This window comes from Scyliorhinus torazame, chromosome 21, assembly GCF_047496885.1.
Source record: "Scyliorhinus torazame isolate Kashiwa2021f chromosome 21, sScyTor2.1, whole genome shotgun sequence".
Lineage (NCBI taxonomy): Eukaryota > Metazoa > Chordata > Chondrichthyes > Carcharhiniformes > Scyliorhinidae > Scyliorhinus > Scyliorhinus torazame.
In genome coordinates this window covers 43,590,073-43,606,793 of record NC_092727.1, presented here as the reverse complement: position 1 = coordinate 43,606,793, position 16,721 = coordinate 43,590,073, and the positions used below count along the sequence as shown (strand labels likewise).

Here is a 16,721-nt window from a genome sequence, read left to right as displayed (position 1 = left end):
CTTACACGTTTTTAGAATGCACACTCCTTTTTCAAGATCTCCAGAGTTTTCTGGTTCCCCTCTTCACTAATTGGAACCCCCATTTTAAGGGCATTTTCTTGCCAACTTGATAACATGATCTTATTCCTCTCCTCTTGACAATATTGTCTCCATAATCCAATTAACTCTTTTGCTTTCATACTTTGGCTCTTTTTCCAGATTTCACCCTGAATTTTCTTAATGATGTCCAGATCTTTAGTGCCCCCTAGTGGCCATTTGTCACCCAATTTCTTCCTTAAAGTTGCTGTCATTTTTCTAAAATCCCTCGCTTTATCTGGATATATTTCACATAATATTTGCAATGAACTGCCTGGATCATTCGTGTTACCCAAGCAATTTCCCATAATCTCGAACGAGTCCTCAAGACTGTGTTGTTCGCCACTACAGTCCAAGGATACAATTTTAGCTTAATCAACTATAGTTTCCAAAACACTCATGGAACTAAACCGTCTTTCTGACGTCCCATAAATTCCAAAACACACACACGTGGAATTAAACCGTCTTTCTGACGTCCCATCAATTCCAAAACACACACACGTGGAATTAAACTGTGTTTCCGACATCCCATCAATTCCAAAATCAACTCAAAACTGAGCTATCAATCTTATGATATCCCATCAGTTTTTTTTAAACCCTCAGTCGCACCTACATAGACTGAATTTTTAATTTTCTAATCCCCAGACTGACCTTTGATTTCGTCGAGACGATCTTTCCGTACCAACCTCGAGTGACCAGACCAATCAGACCATGAGAAGAGGGGAAAATAAATGTGGTCATTTTCCAGCTACACACATTGTGGGCCCATTTCCACTTTCCTTGTCCAACATCAGTCTAATTCTGATTTTGTAGCTGGCCGGTGACCGTCTGGGGAAATCCCGGCACCAAATGACAATATTGAATTCTTTACCCATCAGTCTGGCCTCAATAAAACTCGAGATGGATTTGTAGGTATAGTATTATTTATTTTTAACCAACTTGCAAGGCTGACTCGCTCCACAGAGATTCAGAACACACAAGCGGTCTCCTGGAGCTCCAGAACCGAGTGCTATCGGAGACAAAGAAATCTTTACAAATCTCATTCAAATGGCACCAAGTGTTGCATACAAGATTCTCATAGGTCACCCTATACACTTCCTGACTTGGCCATATATCCTAATTGGCTCACTTTGCATTCCTTAACCCTGGCCTCTTGTTACCCAGCATCATTTTCCCCATCCTTGCCATGCTTTCTGAATCCCTTTGTCCTTTGTTTGTGAACTCACTACTATCAGACTGGCTCACATCTACATTATTGTAACTAATATTTGAACTAACTATTTTATATCACATTTGTTTGTTCAATTCCTCACCCACGCAGACATGGGGAGAATGTGTAAACTCCACATAGACAGTGACCCTGGGCTGGGATCGAACCTGGGTTCTCAGCACCGTAGGCAGCAGTGCTAACCACTGTGCCACTGTGCCGCTCCGAACTTAGCCAATTCTAATGGGATAATATCTACCTTATATCCAACACTCTGAGCCTTGAGACCGATTGTGACCATCTGATTAGCATAAGATTTGAATGCATAGTGTATATTATTGAAGTTTGGTTGATAAAATTGTGTTGAATCATAATTTCAGTGTAGAGTGTTTGTTTGATACTTAACTGTTGACCTCTTGTAAAAGTACAGATGCCTTACAGACAATGTCTCAAGACACCACTATCACCATCCCTGGGTATGTCCAATCCCATTGGTTGCACAGAACACCAGAGGCGTCGGCACAGTGGTATGTAGTTGGGAGGGAGTTACCCTGGGAGTCCTCAATGTCAATGGCAGACCTTGTGACATCTCGTGGCATCAGGTTAAACATGACAAGGAAATCTGCTGATTATCACCTACTGCCCCCAAATATTGAACACCAATCAGAAGAAGTACTGAGTGGTAAGGGCACAGATTGTACTCTGGGTGGGGGACTTTCAATGTCTATCAACAAGATTGGCTGAGTAGCACAACTACTGACTTAGGCTGGCCGAGTCTGAACTGTTATAGCTTTCAAACTGGGTCTGCAACAGAGGCGAGGGAACCAAAAAGAGGAAAAAACATACTCAACCTCATCTTCACTGTTGGGGGACATTTTCTGATACTGGACTATGATATAAATTATAGGTGGCTCTGTAACTACATTTGTGCTCCTATATTACTTTGGAATATTTCTGCTGAGACAAAAGGTACTCATTGGCTTAGATGCCTGTTTAGAAGAGGCAATTTGTACAAATAGATAATGTCTACACAATGTTTGTTAATATCAGAAAGGACACAAAATGGCTGTTAGCTATTAAAGCAATACTAAAGACACAAAATGGCTGAACTAGCCACTTTCCTGAACAATAAGTTACAAACTGTGTAAACTACCTCATGAGAACCTAGGGAGTATCTCAACAGCTTCACAGAACAAGGAATGCAATGTATAAGCTCAAGGTCACCTGCTGTAGACAGGACATATAGTTGTGTTAGTTTTGAATGACTTATGTATGAAGTTAGGGGCGAGTAAGACAACACCCACTTTAACCATATATGTGATAACTGGGATGCTGAGAAAATTGATTGACTGCATGTAATGGATTGTGCTGCAAATATAGTTGATTGATTGTATGTAAATGAGAATACAACTAATTCCACCCCTTTAATCTGTATATTAACCCAATGCGAACCTTATCTCAAGTGAGAAAGAGTATTGCGAGACTGCATAGTCTCCAAATCTTTCTCCTAGATCTGAAATAATAAACTCCTTCTTTATACTCATCCTCAGGCCTTCATGTGAATATTTTCACCTCTAACATTTGGCGTAGTCTGGTAGGATGTTGCTGAGTCGGACGCCGCTCGATCTGGTGGACAAGGCAAGTAGTCAAACCTTTGACCGCCAGAAATTAGAGTCACACGACGAGATGGACGGACGGCGAATCAACATCCAACGAATCTGGTATGAAGACCAAGTGAGTAAAAGACTCAGTTTAAAATTTGTTTTTTTTTTGGTTTTCTTTTGTTGGTCCGCTATCCCATTTAATTTAGTTATAATCGGCTGCTCGAGGACCCATGCTGAGCCTGAATTAAGGGGGCAATTGAGCTCTCACGTGAAGGCCAGAGTTAGTTGGGAATCCAAGATGCACAGACCGTTGAGTGTTAACGGTTGCGGAATTTGCCAAGCCAGGACCACCACCCTACGGGAGTGGATGAAAGGTAAAAGCCTGTGCAGCGTTACGCTAATAATGTAAATGACAGATATAAAGCCTTCACACCGTTTGAAAAACAGGCTATTTTAAAGGAATTGAGCTCTCACTCTCCCACATTCACACCAAATCATTTTAAGCATAGAAGTAAAGCGAGAAAAGATAGCGGCAGTACAGATTGTACAAACCGGCAAAAGATTCACAGGAAACTGCTACAATTATGGCTAAGGACTGTAGGGTAAAGAAAGGGAACTGTAAACATTGTGAGAAATCTAACTCAATTAGCCCAAAAGATCATGCAGCATTCCTGGAATGTCTCAAGGAGAGGGGAAAGAAACAGGCTCCCTGGGGATGGATATTTTAAATTTATTAAAGTTTAGACATGTCCAAAGGAAAAGGAAAAAAAAATCAAATAAAGTAAAATCCAAAAGATCAGACCTCGTGGTCTTTGAGGAATGAGATGGGGAAGGTACAAGGTCGCTTTTGCTCACCCAGGAGCATTGTAACCCAATTAATCAAATGTGGAAGCCGGGTGGATTTCAATAAGACGCTCTGCGGCACAATTAAAAAAAAGGGGGGCTGAAAAGCTCTACAAGCTTTTCAGAAATATCAGTAGATGACAAATCCCCCTCCCAAAACACACACAAAAAAGGGGAGTAAGGTAAACACAAGATTGAGGTTAGAAACTTAACAATGGGAGGACCGTCCAGATAAACGCGACAGTAATTCAATTCATTTCAGTTAAAAAAAACCCAGTAATATCTCTTTCAAACACTGGTTAAATAGCAAACATTGAAAATTGAAATCAGTTTAAAAAAACAAGAAAGAAATTTGAGTAACATTAAAGGAAAGAATAAATAATGTTTGAGATCATATAACAGACGCAAATGGCATCATTCCAAGTTCTCCATCCATTCTCCGCCCCCTTCAGCTCTGTACAAAATGTAACCATTTCAGCAAGCAGGTCATCTGCACAAAAAAAAATACATCTCTAAGAATAGCTAATGCCTATAAAATCAATCAGTGGCAATTGACTTAAATGGAATAACACAGATAAAGTTTTATGATGAGGTCGAACGGGAGATCTTGTTCAGTATTTTAATTCAACAATTGTGTAACTGCTGTCTCTTTGAGAATCTGTAGCCATGAGAGAGGGCTAACAGTTAACTTTGATGTTTGCGACCTGTGAGAATGTGTGTGTTTGGTCTGTGAATGTTAATATCTCTCTGCTAAGATTTATCTTCTGAGAAGTAACCTTGAGTTTATAATTTGCAACTTTAGAATAGGCTCCAGAAGGATTTTTACCTAACTTATTTTGGTTAAAGCACTGAAGTGCTAGGTTTCCTTTGTGAGTGTGGTGATATTTGTGTGTCGTCTGACATTGTGATTTAAAGATCATAGTTTGAGTGTAATTAACAAATTTTTCTTTTCAAAGGTTATCATTGACATTTCCTGGGTAATTTTGATACACGAGGAATTTTAATCCGGGTACAAAATCACGCATGTAAGAATAAGAAAATATTAGTTTTATGATGTTCATTGGAAGTTAGGACAGTCGAAATACATATGACCAATCCGGTGTTGGATTAGTCCAGGGTTAAAACTTCCCTGACACAACGCAGATGTATTAATTCTGAGATTGCAGAATTAAGTGTAAAGGACAGATGGGTAAATAAAATATGCCCATGATCATGTTTCTTGTTTAAACAAAAGAAGGGTGGTGACAAAATGACGTCTGGTAGAGAACTCTTACTCCACCCCCTTTCAAACCTGCAGAGAATTTACCCGTGCTTGTTAATGCCTGGATTTGGTATGTCTCTCTTGTGGAGACCATGCATTTGTATTCAATTGGATTCGTTTTTGGAGCAGGCGAGGAGCTGGATTAGGGGTTTGCCCCTGTCCACACTCTGAGCTCTGGCTTTGTAATTCTGATAAAATAATTTAAAAAACAGCTGAAGATGTATTTTTAATTGGAACTTACAAATCTTAAGTTTTGAATTGTCAGATATATTGAGATTAGTTAATCCACTCTGTCCCAAGCAGGATAGATCTTTTGTGTTTGACTTTACAAGTAACTGCAAGTGGAACAATATTTGCAGTACCTTCAGGAATTTGAGATAGTTATTGTAAACTGGCTAATTAAATGGGCACAAGCACGTCAGGGTCGGGTTCAAGCGCAACAGAATCAAGCGCGTAACCACAAGGAAACAAGATATTCAAAGGTTGCAAAGTATGAGAATTACTAACCCCTGAATAACAGAGGTGTTCGGCCCATACAGGAAAAGCTTTATACTTGTCCACTTTGCCTTTAAATTTTTAGATTAAACATTCAAAAAGGCTGGAACGACAGCAGCAGCTGTGGGGACTCGTGATGGCTCTTGAGATCTCAGAACAACCACAAGTACATAAGCGCGCAGGAACATCATTGATTTCACAACGGACACAGGATGAACGTAGCTATATGAACTATGGTGCTTTATATAATTTTATTGACGAGATGCGCATCCCAGCAGCCAGAGACTGGAACAATGATAGAAATTATTTTAATGCGTGGCTGCAGGTACATTTGGGGAAAGACAGCTGATGCGTATACAAATTGTGTCTGTACTTCCCGCGGGTTCAGGTATTGTTTATAATATGAAATAAATATGTAAAGTGTTTTAAGTAAGTTATAATGAAGCAGGCTGCCAATGACATGGGTGCCACTAGATTTTGAGGGCATGACAACCTACACAGGGTTAGAAGAGGTATAATCAATGACGCAGTTTTGTTAAATGCAAAGGTGGAACAACTTACAGGAATAAGGAAGAGAATATTAGAGAAAGCACTGTTATAGCTTCCAAATTGGGTCTGCAACAGAGGTGAGGGAACCAAAAAGGGGAAAAAACATACTCAACCTCATCTTCACTAACCTACCTGCCGCAGACAGTATCGGTAGGAATGACTATCGCCCAGCCCTTGTGGAGGCAAAAGTCTCACTTTCACATTTGAGCATACCCTCCATTGTGTTGTTTGGCATTACCACTGTGTTAAATGTTTATTTTTTGAAATCTTTTTATTGGCGTTCTCACATTTATATTTTAAAAAATAAATTTAGAGTACCCAATTATTATTTTTTTCCAATTAAGGGGCAAATTAACGTGGCCAATCCACCTAACCTGCACATCTTTGGGTTGTGGGGGTGAAACCCATGCAGACATGGAGAGAATGTGCAAACTCCACATGGACAGTGAGTTTCTCATATTTATAAACAGTTGTGTATATACATTACATTTTTCTTGCCCACGCTAACTTACTTTATTGTACAGAGAGGTTTATTTTGTCCTTCGTTTAACTGACCTTATGTACATTTTGCTGTCCTCTGGATTGGACTATAGTTTCCGCCCCCCCACCACTTCCCCATTGTGCACAGCCCCCACCCCTTCCCAAAGCCTGTCCATCTACAAGGCACAAGTCGGGATTGTAATGGAATAGTCTTCACTTGTCTGGATGAGTGCAGCTCCAACAAAACTCAAGAAGCTCAACACCATCAAGGATAAGGCAGACCACTTGATTGGCACCTTTTCCACCATCTTCAACATGCATTCCCTCCACCACTGACACATTGGCGACAGTGTGTACCATTAACAAGCTGCACTGCAACAACTCACCAAGGCTCCTTTGACAGCACCTTCCAAACCAGTGACCTCAACCACCTCGATGGGCAAGGGCAACAGATGCATTGGAACACCACACCTCCAGATCTCCCTCCAAGTCACACGCCCTCCTGCCTTGGAAAAATATTGCTGTTCCTTCACTGTTGCTGGGCCAAAAATTTGGAATTCCCTCCTTAATAGCATTGCAAGTGTTGCGACAACACATGGGCTGTAATGGTTCAAGAAGTTGGCTCACCACCACCAGGCTGCTCTCCCGCACCTCAGACGAGGGGCACAGTCGAGAAGGCGGGGTGTTCTTGAATAACGTCAACTGGTATGGAAATTAAACCTGCACTGTTGGTGTCGCTCTGCATCACAAACCAATCTATATACTTTCCTCTATAAATGAAAGCCATCATTCAGAAGTTAAGTAGGGTTACTTTATGGAAGGTGGAATGTGTGACCTTCTATTAAGTAACCCCAAACTCAACCCAACCAGTAACACTGTCATTTGTAAAGTGATTCACCCAGTTAATTGTTGAAAGGCAGTTTCGATCAAAATCGCTCCTGCTCTTTACTAAGGTTACCCACACCTCGTAAACAGTAGCTGTAGCTGGTTAAACCTTTGCCAGATTCTGGTTTATTAGTTGGCAATTAACAATAATATTCTAAAATATTGCTAATTATTTCTGTGGAATCTTTTCAAGTGGTTAACCGAAAGTCTCAAAGTTTGGAGATTGGTGAATGAGTAACTGGTTGCGCCATTCGTTCAATTCAGTTCTCATGTCAGACTGATGAAAACATTTAGTGAAATATTTGCTCAGGGCTTGGGAGAGATAAGTCCTTTATCACGACGCGAATCACTTTCATTCTTTTCGTCCATTTTGACGGTGAAAGGGAGGGGCCGGGACTGGGACTGCAACAGACCAAGCTTCTCCTTAGAATGCCGTGGAAACACATTCGGCTCGTTCTTTTGCTCTTTCTCACTTCGGATTTCGGTAAGTCGCTCTCAATAATTCATGGGTATGATAATGTTGTTTTTAATCAAGGTCACACTCATGTTGGCAGCAGAGGCAGGCTTAAAGGGTCACAAATCATTTGCCATTTGATTTGACCAGTCGCAAACCCGTCACCAATATTACACTGGGTGGAGTGGGGAACAGGGGAGGTAAATTTTCCTTTGGTCTCTATTTACAGAAACAAAGTAAAGATATTCTACAAGAAGAATACAATGGGAATCTTGTGTTCACAGTGTCGCTGACACCCGAGAATTCTTATTAGGACATTGGGAGCAAGAAACGCAATGATCACAAGCGCCTGATGTTTTCCCATTGTAAGGAGTGAAATGGTTGTTCATGCTGGCTGGTAGAGTGGACGGGCTTTGGAAGGTTTTTTGGCTCCATTTTATTCAGACAGTGTTTTCACCGTTTTTCTGAAGGGGGAATAAATATGCAACAAAGCATAGTCTCAAATGATCTTTTGTTTTAAAACATGTTTTACTTGTTCAGGAACCTTTGTTTACAGAATGATTTCCTGATGTCTCCCCTAAATACGCCCCACCTGTATCACTCTTGCCCCACTCTCCTGCCGCATTTGAAAGTCGTTATTTGATTTTACTTCCTAATTCCAGTTGAATACAGATAAGGCCACCGCTTTTTGAGACTTAAGTTCTGAGAGAGTTGCTATAGTTACAGCTGGAATTGTGAACGATGAGACTGGTTGCTCCAATGTTCCATTTTAAAATGCTGGAAGATTCTTGTTAAATCACTGTCTTGTCGATTCTGCATTTCTATTGTGTGAGACATATATCGCATTCATTGCATGTAATCACTTATCTCACTTATTTTTTTATTGTTTCATGAGATCTGGTGACCGCTGGCTAGACCTGCATTTAATGCCCATCCATAATTGTCCTTGAAAAGGTGGTGGTGAGCTGCTTTCTTAAACAGCTGCAGTCCTTGTTGGGTAAAAGTAAAGTCATCACAGTCCCAGATGACCATAGGCTGCTTTCCCTTTGAGGGGGGGAGAGCTGTCTGGTGATGATTTAACCCCAGCAACACCACACATCAGGCGAGGGGCAAGAGTGAGAAGGCAGGGCCTTCATGGATAATCTCAGCCGGTACAGGAATTGAGCCCGCACTGTTGGCCTCGCTCAGTATCACAAACCAGCTGTCCATCCAACACCCACAGTGCTGTTAGGGAAAAAGTTCCAGGATTTTCTCCCAGTGACAGTGAAGGGACGGTGATGTAGTTCCAAGTCAAGATGGTAAGTGACTTGCAGGGAAACTTGCAAGTGGTGGTGTGAAGGACATGACCCTTGAGCTGTAAGAATATAAAACCGCTAAACCTCAAAACCACGCACAGAGGTGAATTGTACGGATGATAAGGGATTAACTAACAAACAGAGGGGTGAGCTAACTGAAACTCTGACTCATCAAAAGGACAATGGCAGAGGGCAGCTGCCATTACAAAGCTCATTTAGTTCCTGCCAGCAACGGAAGGAACTTTCACACCTCAGTTAATCTTGGAGCCAGGTATCCCTCTGTGATGAGAACAGCAGAAGAATTAACGTCCAAGTCTGTACAGTCCTGTCTGGACCACGGCAGGGAATAAACCAGATGACTCAATGGCATGGTCACAAGATCTGTGCCTGTGATAGTGCGATATGAATCATTATAATGGAGAATGACATTGGGGAGCAGGCACTGCTATCAAGAGACGAAGGACCGAGACACGTTATCTCTAGATCCAGGCCAACAGTCAACATTGGTAACAACTAGCGATGTGTGTGATAATAAGTTTCAGTTAAAATCGGAGAGAGGTTTGTGTTGTAAGGTATTTTGTAAATTAGGGTCAATCTTGTGTAATGTTTTTTTATTCATCTATGGGATATGGGCATTGCTGGCTAGGGCAGCATTTGTTGCCCACCTCTAATTGCGCTTGAGAAGCTGGAGGTGAGCTGCCTCCTTGAACCGCTGCAATCCATGTGGTATAGGTACACCCATAGTACTGTTATGGAGGGAGTTCCAGGATTTGCACTCAGAGACAGTGTAGGAACGGCGATATATTTACAAGTCAGGTTGGTGAGTGACTTGGAGGCGTAATTCCAGGTGGCGGTGTTCCCAGGCAGCTGCTGACTTTGTCCTTCTAGATGGTAGCAGCCATACATTTTGAAGGTGCTCCCTGAGGAGCCTTGGTGAGTTCCTGCGGGGCATCTTGTAGATGGTGCACACGGTTGCCACTGTTCATTGTTGGTGGAGGGAGTGAATGTTTATGGACAAGGTGCCAATCAAGTGGACTGCTTAGACCTGGATGGTGTAATGCTTCTTTACTGTTGTTGGAGCTGCACTCATCCAGGAAAGTGGACAGTATTCCATCAGACTCCTGACTTGTGCCTTATAAGTGATAGACAGGCTTTGGGGAGTCAGGAGGTGAATTTCTCACCATAGGATTCATAGCTTCTGACCTTCCCTTGTAGCCACATATTTATATGGCTAGTTCAGTTCAGGTTTCTGGTCAATGGTAACCCCCAGGATGTTGATAGTGGGGGATTCAGCAATGGTAATGCCATTGAATGTCAAAGGATGATGGTTGCTGATGGTCGCCATCACAATTGATCTCCATATGTCCGCACAACCAATAGGGATCAAATAGCTCAAAAAGACTAGACTGGTGGCAATTATGGGGAAACCATATAAAATCCCCAAACACATCCCAATTTGCAGTGAAATTGGAACCCCATCATTGCTCTCTGGGTAATCCTTGGCAAGAATATAAACACACAAACTTAAAAATGGAGTACTACCCAACCGAAGCAACTTATAAATAGAGCAAAGCTAAACAGAAGGATATGGGTGGGCGAGAGCTACTTGAGCAGGTGCCGATTTTATCCGTGAGCCGCATACAATTGACAAAGCCTTGACCAAAGATGCAAAACTTGGTGTGAGTCCTTTCAACAAGTTATTCAAATATTTAAATGGAGTCGTGGCATGCTGGTACCATCGCCTCATTCATCCCCAAATGGTTCAGTGGGGAAACTGGATTCTTCCTTGAAATGGTTGCAAGAAACCAATGTTCTTACACATGCTCAGTGCCGGCGAGACTCTTCACCACCCACAAGGCTTGGTTCTGGGTGACATCTGGGAAGGCGGGTGTCCATGGACAGTATCCAAGAATAAGTCAGTACCTCCAGGAGGGGAGCCAAAATTGGATGACAGGATAAAAATCATTGTTTAAACAAACCTCAAGAAGAGGACATTCAAACAAAAATACCTTGAAGGTAAAATTCCTTGGAGTGACTGTTCAGATCCCCAGCGATTTAAAATGATTATTGATTGATCCATACACTTAGCAGCTTCACAGATAGTGGTTGGCAGTTCAAGAATGTAGCTCATCAAAACATCTTCAAGGACAGTTAGGAATGGGCAACATAGGTTGACCGAGTCAGCAATGCCCTCATCCTGCGAAAGACACAAAAAAACTCCCTGGCAACTTGCCAGATACGTGGGCCTGAATTTTTCAGATGGCAGGCTCTCCCTTCCAGCCAGCCGAAGAGTCAGCGGGAAACCCACTGAGTGAGTGCCCCACAGCTATTTCATACTTTTAAAGAAAAATTTTAAATTAATTTTTCCAATTAAGTGGTAATGTAGTGTGGCCAGTCCACCTACCCTGCACATCTTTAGATTGTGGGGGTGAGACCCATGCAGACACGAGCCATTTCATACTAGAATGAGCATCAAGTGGCTGCAGGTGGGACTCCACTCAGGAGCAAGTCACACCTAAGAACTGCTGCCAGCAGCACCCCAGTCTCTGCAGTGACCAGGGCTGCAGTGGACGGCACAGGAATTGCTTGAGGATACCTAGAATAATAATCTTTATTGTCACAAGTAGGCTTACATTAACACTGTAATGAAGTTATTGTGAAAAGCCCCTCATCGCCACACTCCGGCGCCGGTTTGGGTACACAGAGGGAGAATTCAGAATGTCCAAATTACCTAAAAGCTCATCTTTCGGGACTTGTGGGAGGAAACCGGAGCAACCAGAGGAAACCCATGCAGATACAGGGAGAACGTGCAGACTCCACACAGACAGTGACCCAAGCCGGGAATTGAACCTGGGACCCTGGAGCTGTGAAGCAACTGTGATACCTACCCATTGTGCTACCGTGCTGCCTCTGAGTCTAAGATCGGGCATGGGAGGCCAAAGTGGCCCACAGTGGGAAAGGCTTGGTTGGGGGAATGCAAAGGGGATGATCCAGGTCTTTAGGGGTAAGGCCAGGGATGCAACGAGGGAGGTCCGGATGCCTCTAAACCTGAAGGTGCGCTGAACCTCCGATATTGGCCTCTTCCCACCCTAGATCTAAGTGTGTTAATTCTCTGACTTCCCCCACACAAGATCAACCGTCCCGCTAGCTTAACAATTGAAGCTGGGCAGGAAATGGTCCTGATGTGACCAATTATTAAGGGCCTCATTTGGGTCAAAGGTGGGCTTCCCATCCGAGGCCTTGCCCACCCCACTGTAAAATTGCTGCATGGTTGGGGTGGGTGGGAACCCGAAAGGAATCCTATTTCTTCAATTTGACCTCTCCACGCCCCGTTGAAAAGTTCACTGCTGAGGGAGTGAGAAGTTCTGACCATGATCACCACCCAAGTACTTAAGCTGAAGAAACCCTTCAATACTTGCTCCCTCACAAGCTCCTCTTCATTGTTTTCCATTTCTGTAAATCACTGCCATCATTCCTGTAAATGCTGCCTTGGTTCTAGCAAAGAGGCAAGCAGGCCAATAAACAACTTATCCATTTCCATCTCTTATAGTGAGCATAGATGGTATTTGTTACAAGGGACAGAGCTGTATAACATCCGCTTCCCCTCCTACGCACCTGAGAATGAGCTACTCGGGTAACTAGGGTAGGAGCTTCCTACTAATTGGAGGAGCTCCCCACAGAATATAAATCCCGACCCGGAAGCAGGCCGAGGAAGGAGACCCTGCGGAGAGTGGAGAGGAGTGATTATTGTGACTAGTTGTGAGTAAAGTGAGTTGTACCCTGTCAGCCTGTCCTCTCGTGTACTCTTTGCCTCCATCTACCACAGTATTGGCAGGTTGTTGCATCATGGAGATCATTCCATCAATAATGATACTTTCTTAATTCAATATCCTTGCATTTTCCATAAGATACCAGCCTGGCTTTGAGACCTTATAACCCAATTCTGGCCCACTTACACCACTACTAATTTGTCTCTATAACAACAGTGACTATGTTTCAGAAGTAGTTCATTAGATATGATGTATTTGCCCTTGATATTGTGATGAGGAACTCCGTTGCATCGCCCCCGCTCTCTATCATTCTAAGGTCACTTCTTCTGTAAAGTCCAGGAGTAGAATTTAGGATTTTTGGCTTCAGTACCACACCGAGTCATCAGCAAACCAAATGCCATTAGTTATTTACCTCAGTTTGGAAAAATGTAACGAACTGGAATATTGAGGGGATGAAAAATCTCAAATCGGCAACCGGAGCCGCTATAAATATTTTTTAGCGCAGAATTTTGCCTGACAGAATTAGGGCAGATCCTGCTGTTGAAAGCAGAGTCTCTTCACTACATTATTAACATGGCATTGTCCTTTAATCAGTTCACAGTAACACAGATTTAACTAAAGATAGCCATGCTCTAAAAATACTCTCACTGTGAAAGAATTCCTGGATTCTGGCCTGTTCATGCAAGTAATACTGTATCTCATCAACACTCAGTTACCGTGCTGACTTGAGTTCAGTAGTTTTCCCATTTGCGATGCAATGGCAGAACAGATTCCTGTTTTCCCATTTTTCCCCTTCCTCTGCCTGAAGGTAATGGGAAATATGGCCTTCCCGTTCCTTCTGCATTTGTGAATCTTGACAGTAACGACTGAGGGTATTTTGCATGTTGAGAGTTGAGTGTACTTTCCAATCCTAATATGTACATCCCAGCAAGTGATTGGGAGTGGGGATCATGGCCAATCTTTCGTCTCCCATGTGTTTGTGCTGTTGTTGTGACCTGTGTTTGTGCTGTTGTTGTGACCTGTGTTTGGGATGCTGGTGTGACCTGTGTTGTGCTGCTATTGTGACCTTTGTTTGTGTTTTGACATGACCTGTGTTTGTGCTGTTGGTGCGACCTGTGATTCTGCTGTTAGTGTGACCTGTGTTTATGCTGTTGTTGTGACCTGTGACTGTGCTGCTGGTGTGACTTGTGTTTATGCTGCAGGTGTGATGTTTGTTTATGCTGTTGGTGTGATCTTTGTTTGTGCTACTGGTGTGACCTGTGTTTGTGCTACTGCCGTGACCAGTGTTTGTGCTGCTGGTGTGACCTGTGTTTGTGCTGCTGGTGTGACCTGTGTTTGTGCTGCTGGTGTGACCTGTGTTTGTGCTGCTGGTGTGACCTGTGTTTGTGCTGCTGGTGTGACCTGTGTTTGTGCTGCTGGTGTGACCAGTATTTGTGCTGCTGGTGTGACCTGTGTTTGTGCTGCTGGTGTGACCAGTATTTGTGCTGCTGGTGTGACCAGTATGTGTGCTGCTGGTGTGACCTGTGTTTGTGCTGCTGGTGTGACCTGTGTTTGTGCTGCTGGTGTGACCTGTGTTTATGCTGCTGGTGTGACCAGTGTTTGTGCTGCTGGTGTGACCTGTGTTTGTGCTACTGTCGTGACCAGTGTTTGTGCTGCTGGTGTGACCAGTATTTGTGCTGCTGGTGTGACCTGTTTTTGTGCTGCTGGTGTGACCTGTGTTTGTGCTGCTGGTGTGACCAGTATTTGTGCTGCTGGTGTGACCAGTATTTGTGCTGCTGGTGTGACCAGTATTTGTGCTGCTGGTGTGACCTGTGTTTGTGCTACTGTCGTGACCAGTGTTTGTGCTGCTGGTGTGACCAGTATTTGTGCTGCTGGTGTGACCTGTTTTTGTGCTGCTGGTGTGACCTGTGGTTTGTGCTGCTGGTGAGACCTGTGTTTGTGCTGCTGGTGTGACCAGTATGTGTGCTGCTGGTGTGACCAGTATTTGTGCTGCTGGTGTGACCTGTGTTTGTGCTGCTGGTGTGACCTGTGTTTGTGCTGCTGGTGTGACCTGTGTTTGTGCTGCTGGTGTGACCTGTGTTTGTGCTGCTGGTGTGACCTGTGTTTGTGCTGCTGGTGTGACCTGTGTTTGTGCTGCTGGTGTGACCTGTGTTTGTGCTGCTGGTGTGACCTGTGTTTGTGCTGCTGGTGTGACCTGTGTTTGTGCTACTGGTGTGACCAGTGTTTGTGCTGCTGGTGTGACCTGTGTTTGTGCTGCTGGTGTGACCAGTATTTGTGCTGCTGGTGTGACCTGTGTTTGTGCTGCTGGTGTGACCTGTGTTTGTGCTGCTGGTGTGACCTGTGTTTGTGCTGCTGGTGTGATCTTTTTGCACTGCTGGCGTGATCTGTGTTTGTGCTGTTGGTGCAACCTGTGTTTGTGCTGTTTGTGTGACCTGTGTTAATGCTGTTGGTACCACCTGTGTGTGGGCTGTTCGTGTGACCTACGTTTGTGCTGTTTGTGTGACCTGTGCTTGTGCTGTTGGTATGACCTGTGTTTGGGCAGCATGCTAGCACAGTGGTTATCATTGTTGCTTCACAGCGCCAGGGTCCCAGGTTCGATTCCTGCTTGTGTGACTGTCTGTGTGGAGCCTGCACGTTCTCCCTGTGTCTGCATGGGTTTCCTCCTGGTGCTCCGGTTTCCTCCCACAAGTCCCAAAAGATATGCTTGTTAGGTGAATTTGACATTCTGAATTCTCCCTCCGTGCATCGAATAGGCGCCGGAATGTGGTGACTCGGGGATTTTCACAGTAACTTTATTGCAGTGTTAATATAAGCCTACTTGTGACAATAATAAAGATTATTATTGTGTTGTTTATGTGACCTGTGTTTGTGCTCTTGCTCTATTCTACATTTGCAGGAGCCACATTATCCACTTGGCTTGTTACATCTTCGAAAAACTCCAACAAATTAGTCAAACACAATCTACCCTTCATAAAGCCATGCTGACTCTGAAGGAATACAATTTGACTTTCCAAATGTCCTGTTATTACTTCCTTAATAATGTATTCCAACAATTTCCCAACAATAGAAGTTAAACTAACTGGTCTTTAGTTTCCTACTTTCTGCCTCCCTCCCGATTGAATAAGCATTTTAGCATATTTCCAATCCACTGGAACCTTTCCCACATTCAGGGAATTTTGGAATATTAAAACCAATGGATTTGCTATCTCTACTGCCACTTCCTTTAACGCTCTAAGATGTAGACCATCAGGCCCTGGGGACATATCTGCCTTCAGTCCCAATATTTTGTTTTGTACTTTTTTCCAATTGATTATGATTGTTCTAAGTTCCTCCCTTTCTATTACCTCTGCATTGCCAGTTACTAGTGTCCTCCACCGTGAAAACTGAGGCAAAATATTTCTGTGTTCCTCACTATTAACTCTCTAGTTTCATCCTCCAAGAGACCAACATTCACTTTAGCTACTCTGCTTTTGGTATGATCTGTGTTTATGCTGCTGGTGTGACCTGTGTTCGTTCTGTTGTGACGTATGTGCTGCTTGTATGATCTGTGATTGTACTGTTGTGTATTTGTGCTGCGTTTAAATTTCAGCAACTTAAATTTTCAGAACGTATTTGATAAGGTGCCACATCAAAAATATTGCGGAAAGTAAAAGCTCCTATTATAGAGGGTAACATGTTGGTATGGATAGAAGATTGGCTGCCTAACAGGAAGCTGGCATAAATGAGTGTTTTTCTGATTGGCAATATGTAACGGTTGGTGTGTCACAGGAATCAGTGCAGGGACCTTAAATGTTTACAATTTA

The 16,721-nt window shown here is 43.2% G+C and overlaps 1 protein-coding gene across 1 annotated transcript in view; it reads left to right on the top strand.

The window, feature by feature from the left end:
• The first annotated feature begins 7,424 nt into the window (after positions 1-7,424).
• Positions 7,425-16,721, top strand: part of LOC140398259 (V-set and immunoglobulin domain-containing protein 2-like) — a 50,440-nt gene continuing 41,143 nt past the window's right edge. Inside the window, exon 1 of the mRNA XM_072486713.1 lies at positions 7,425-7,883. Within this exon, the coding sequence (XP_072342814.1) occupies positions 7,829-7,883 (55 nt within the window). The 5' untranslated portion in view covers positions 7,425-7,828. The remainder of the gene's footprint in view (positions 7,884-16,721) is intronic.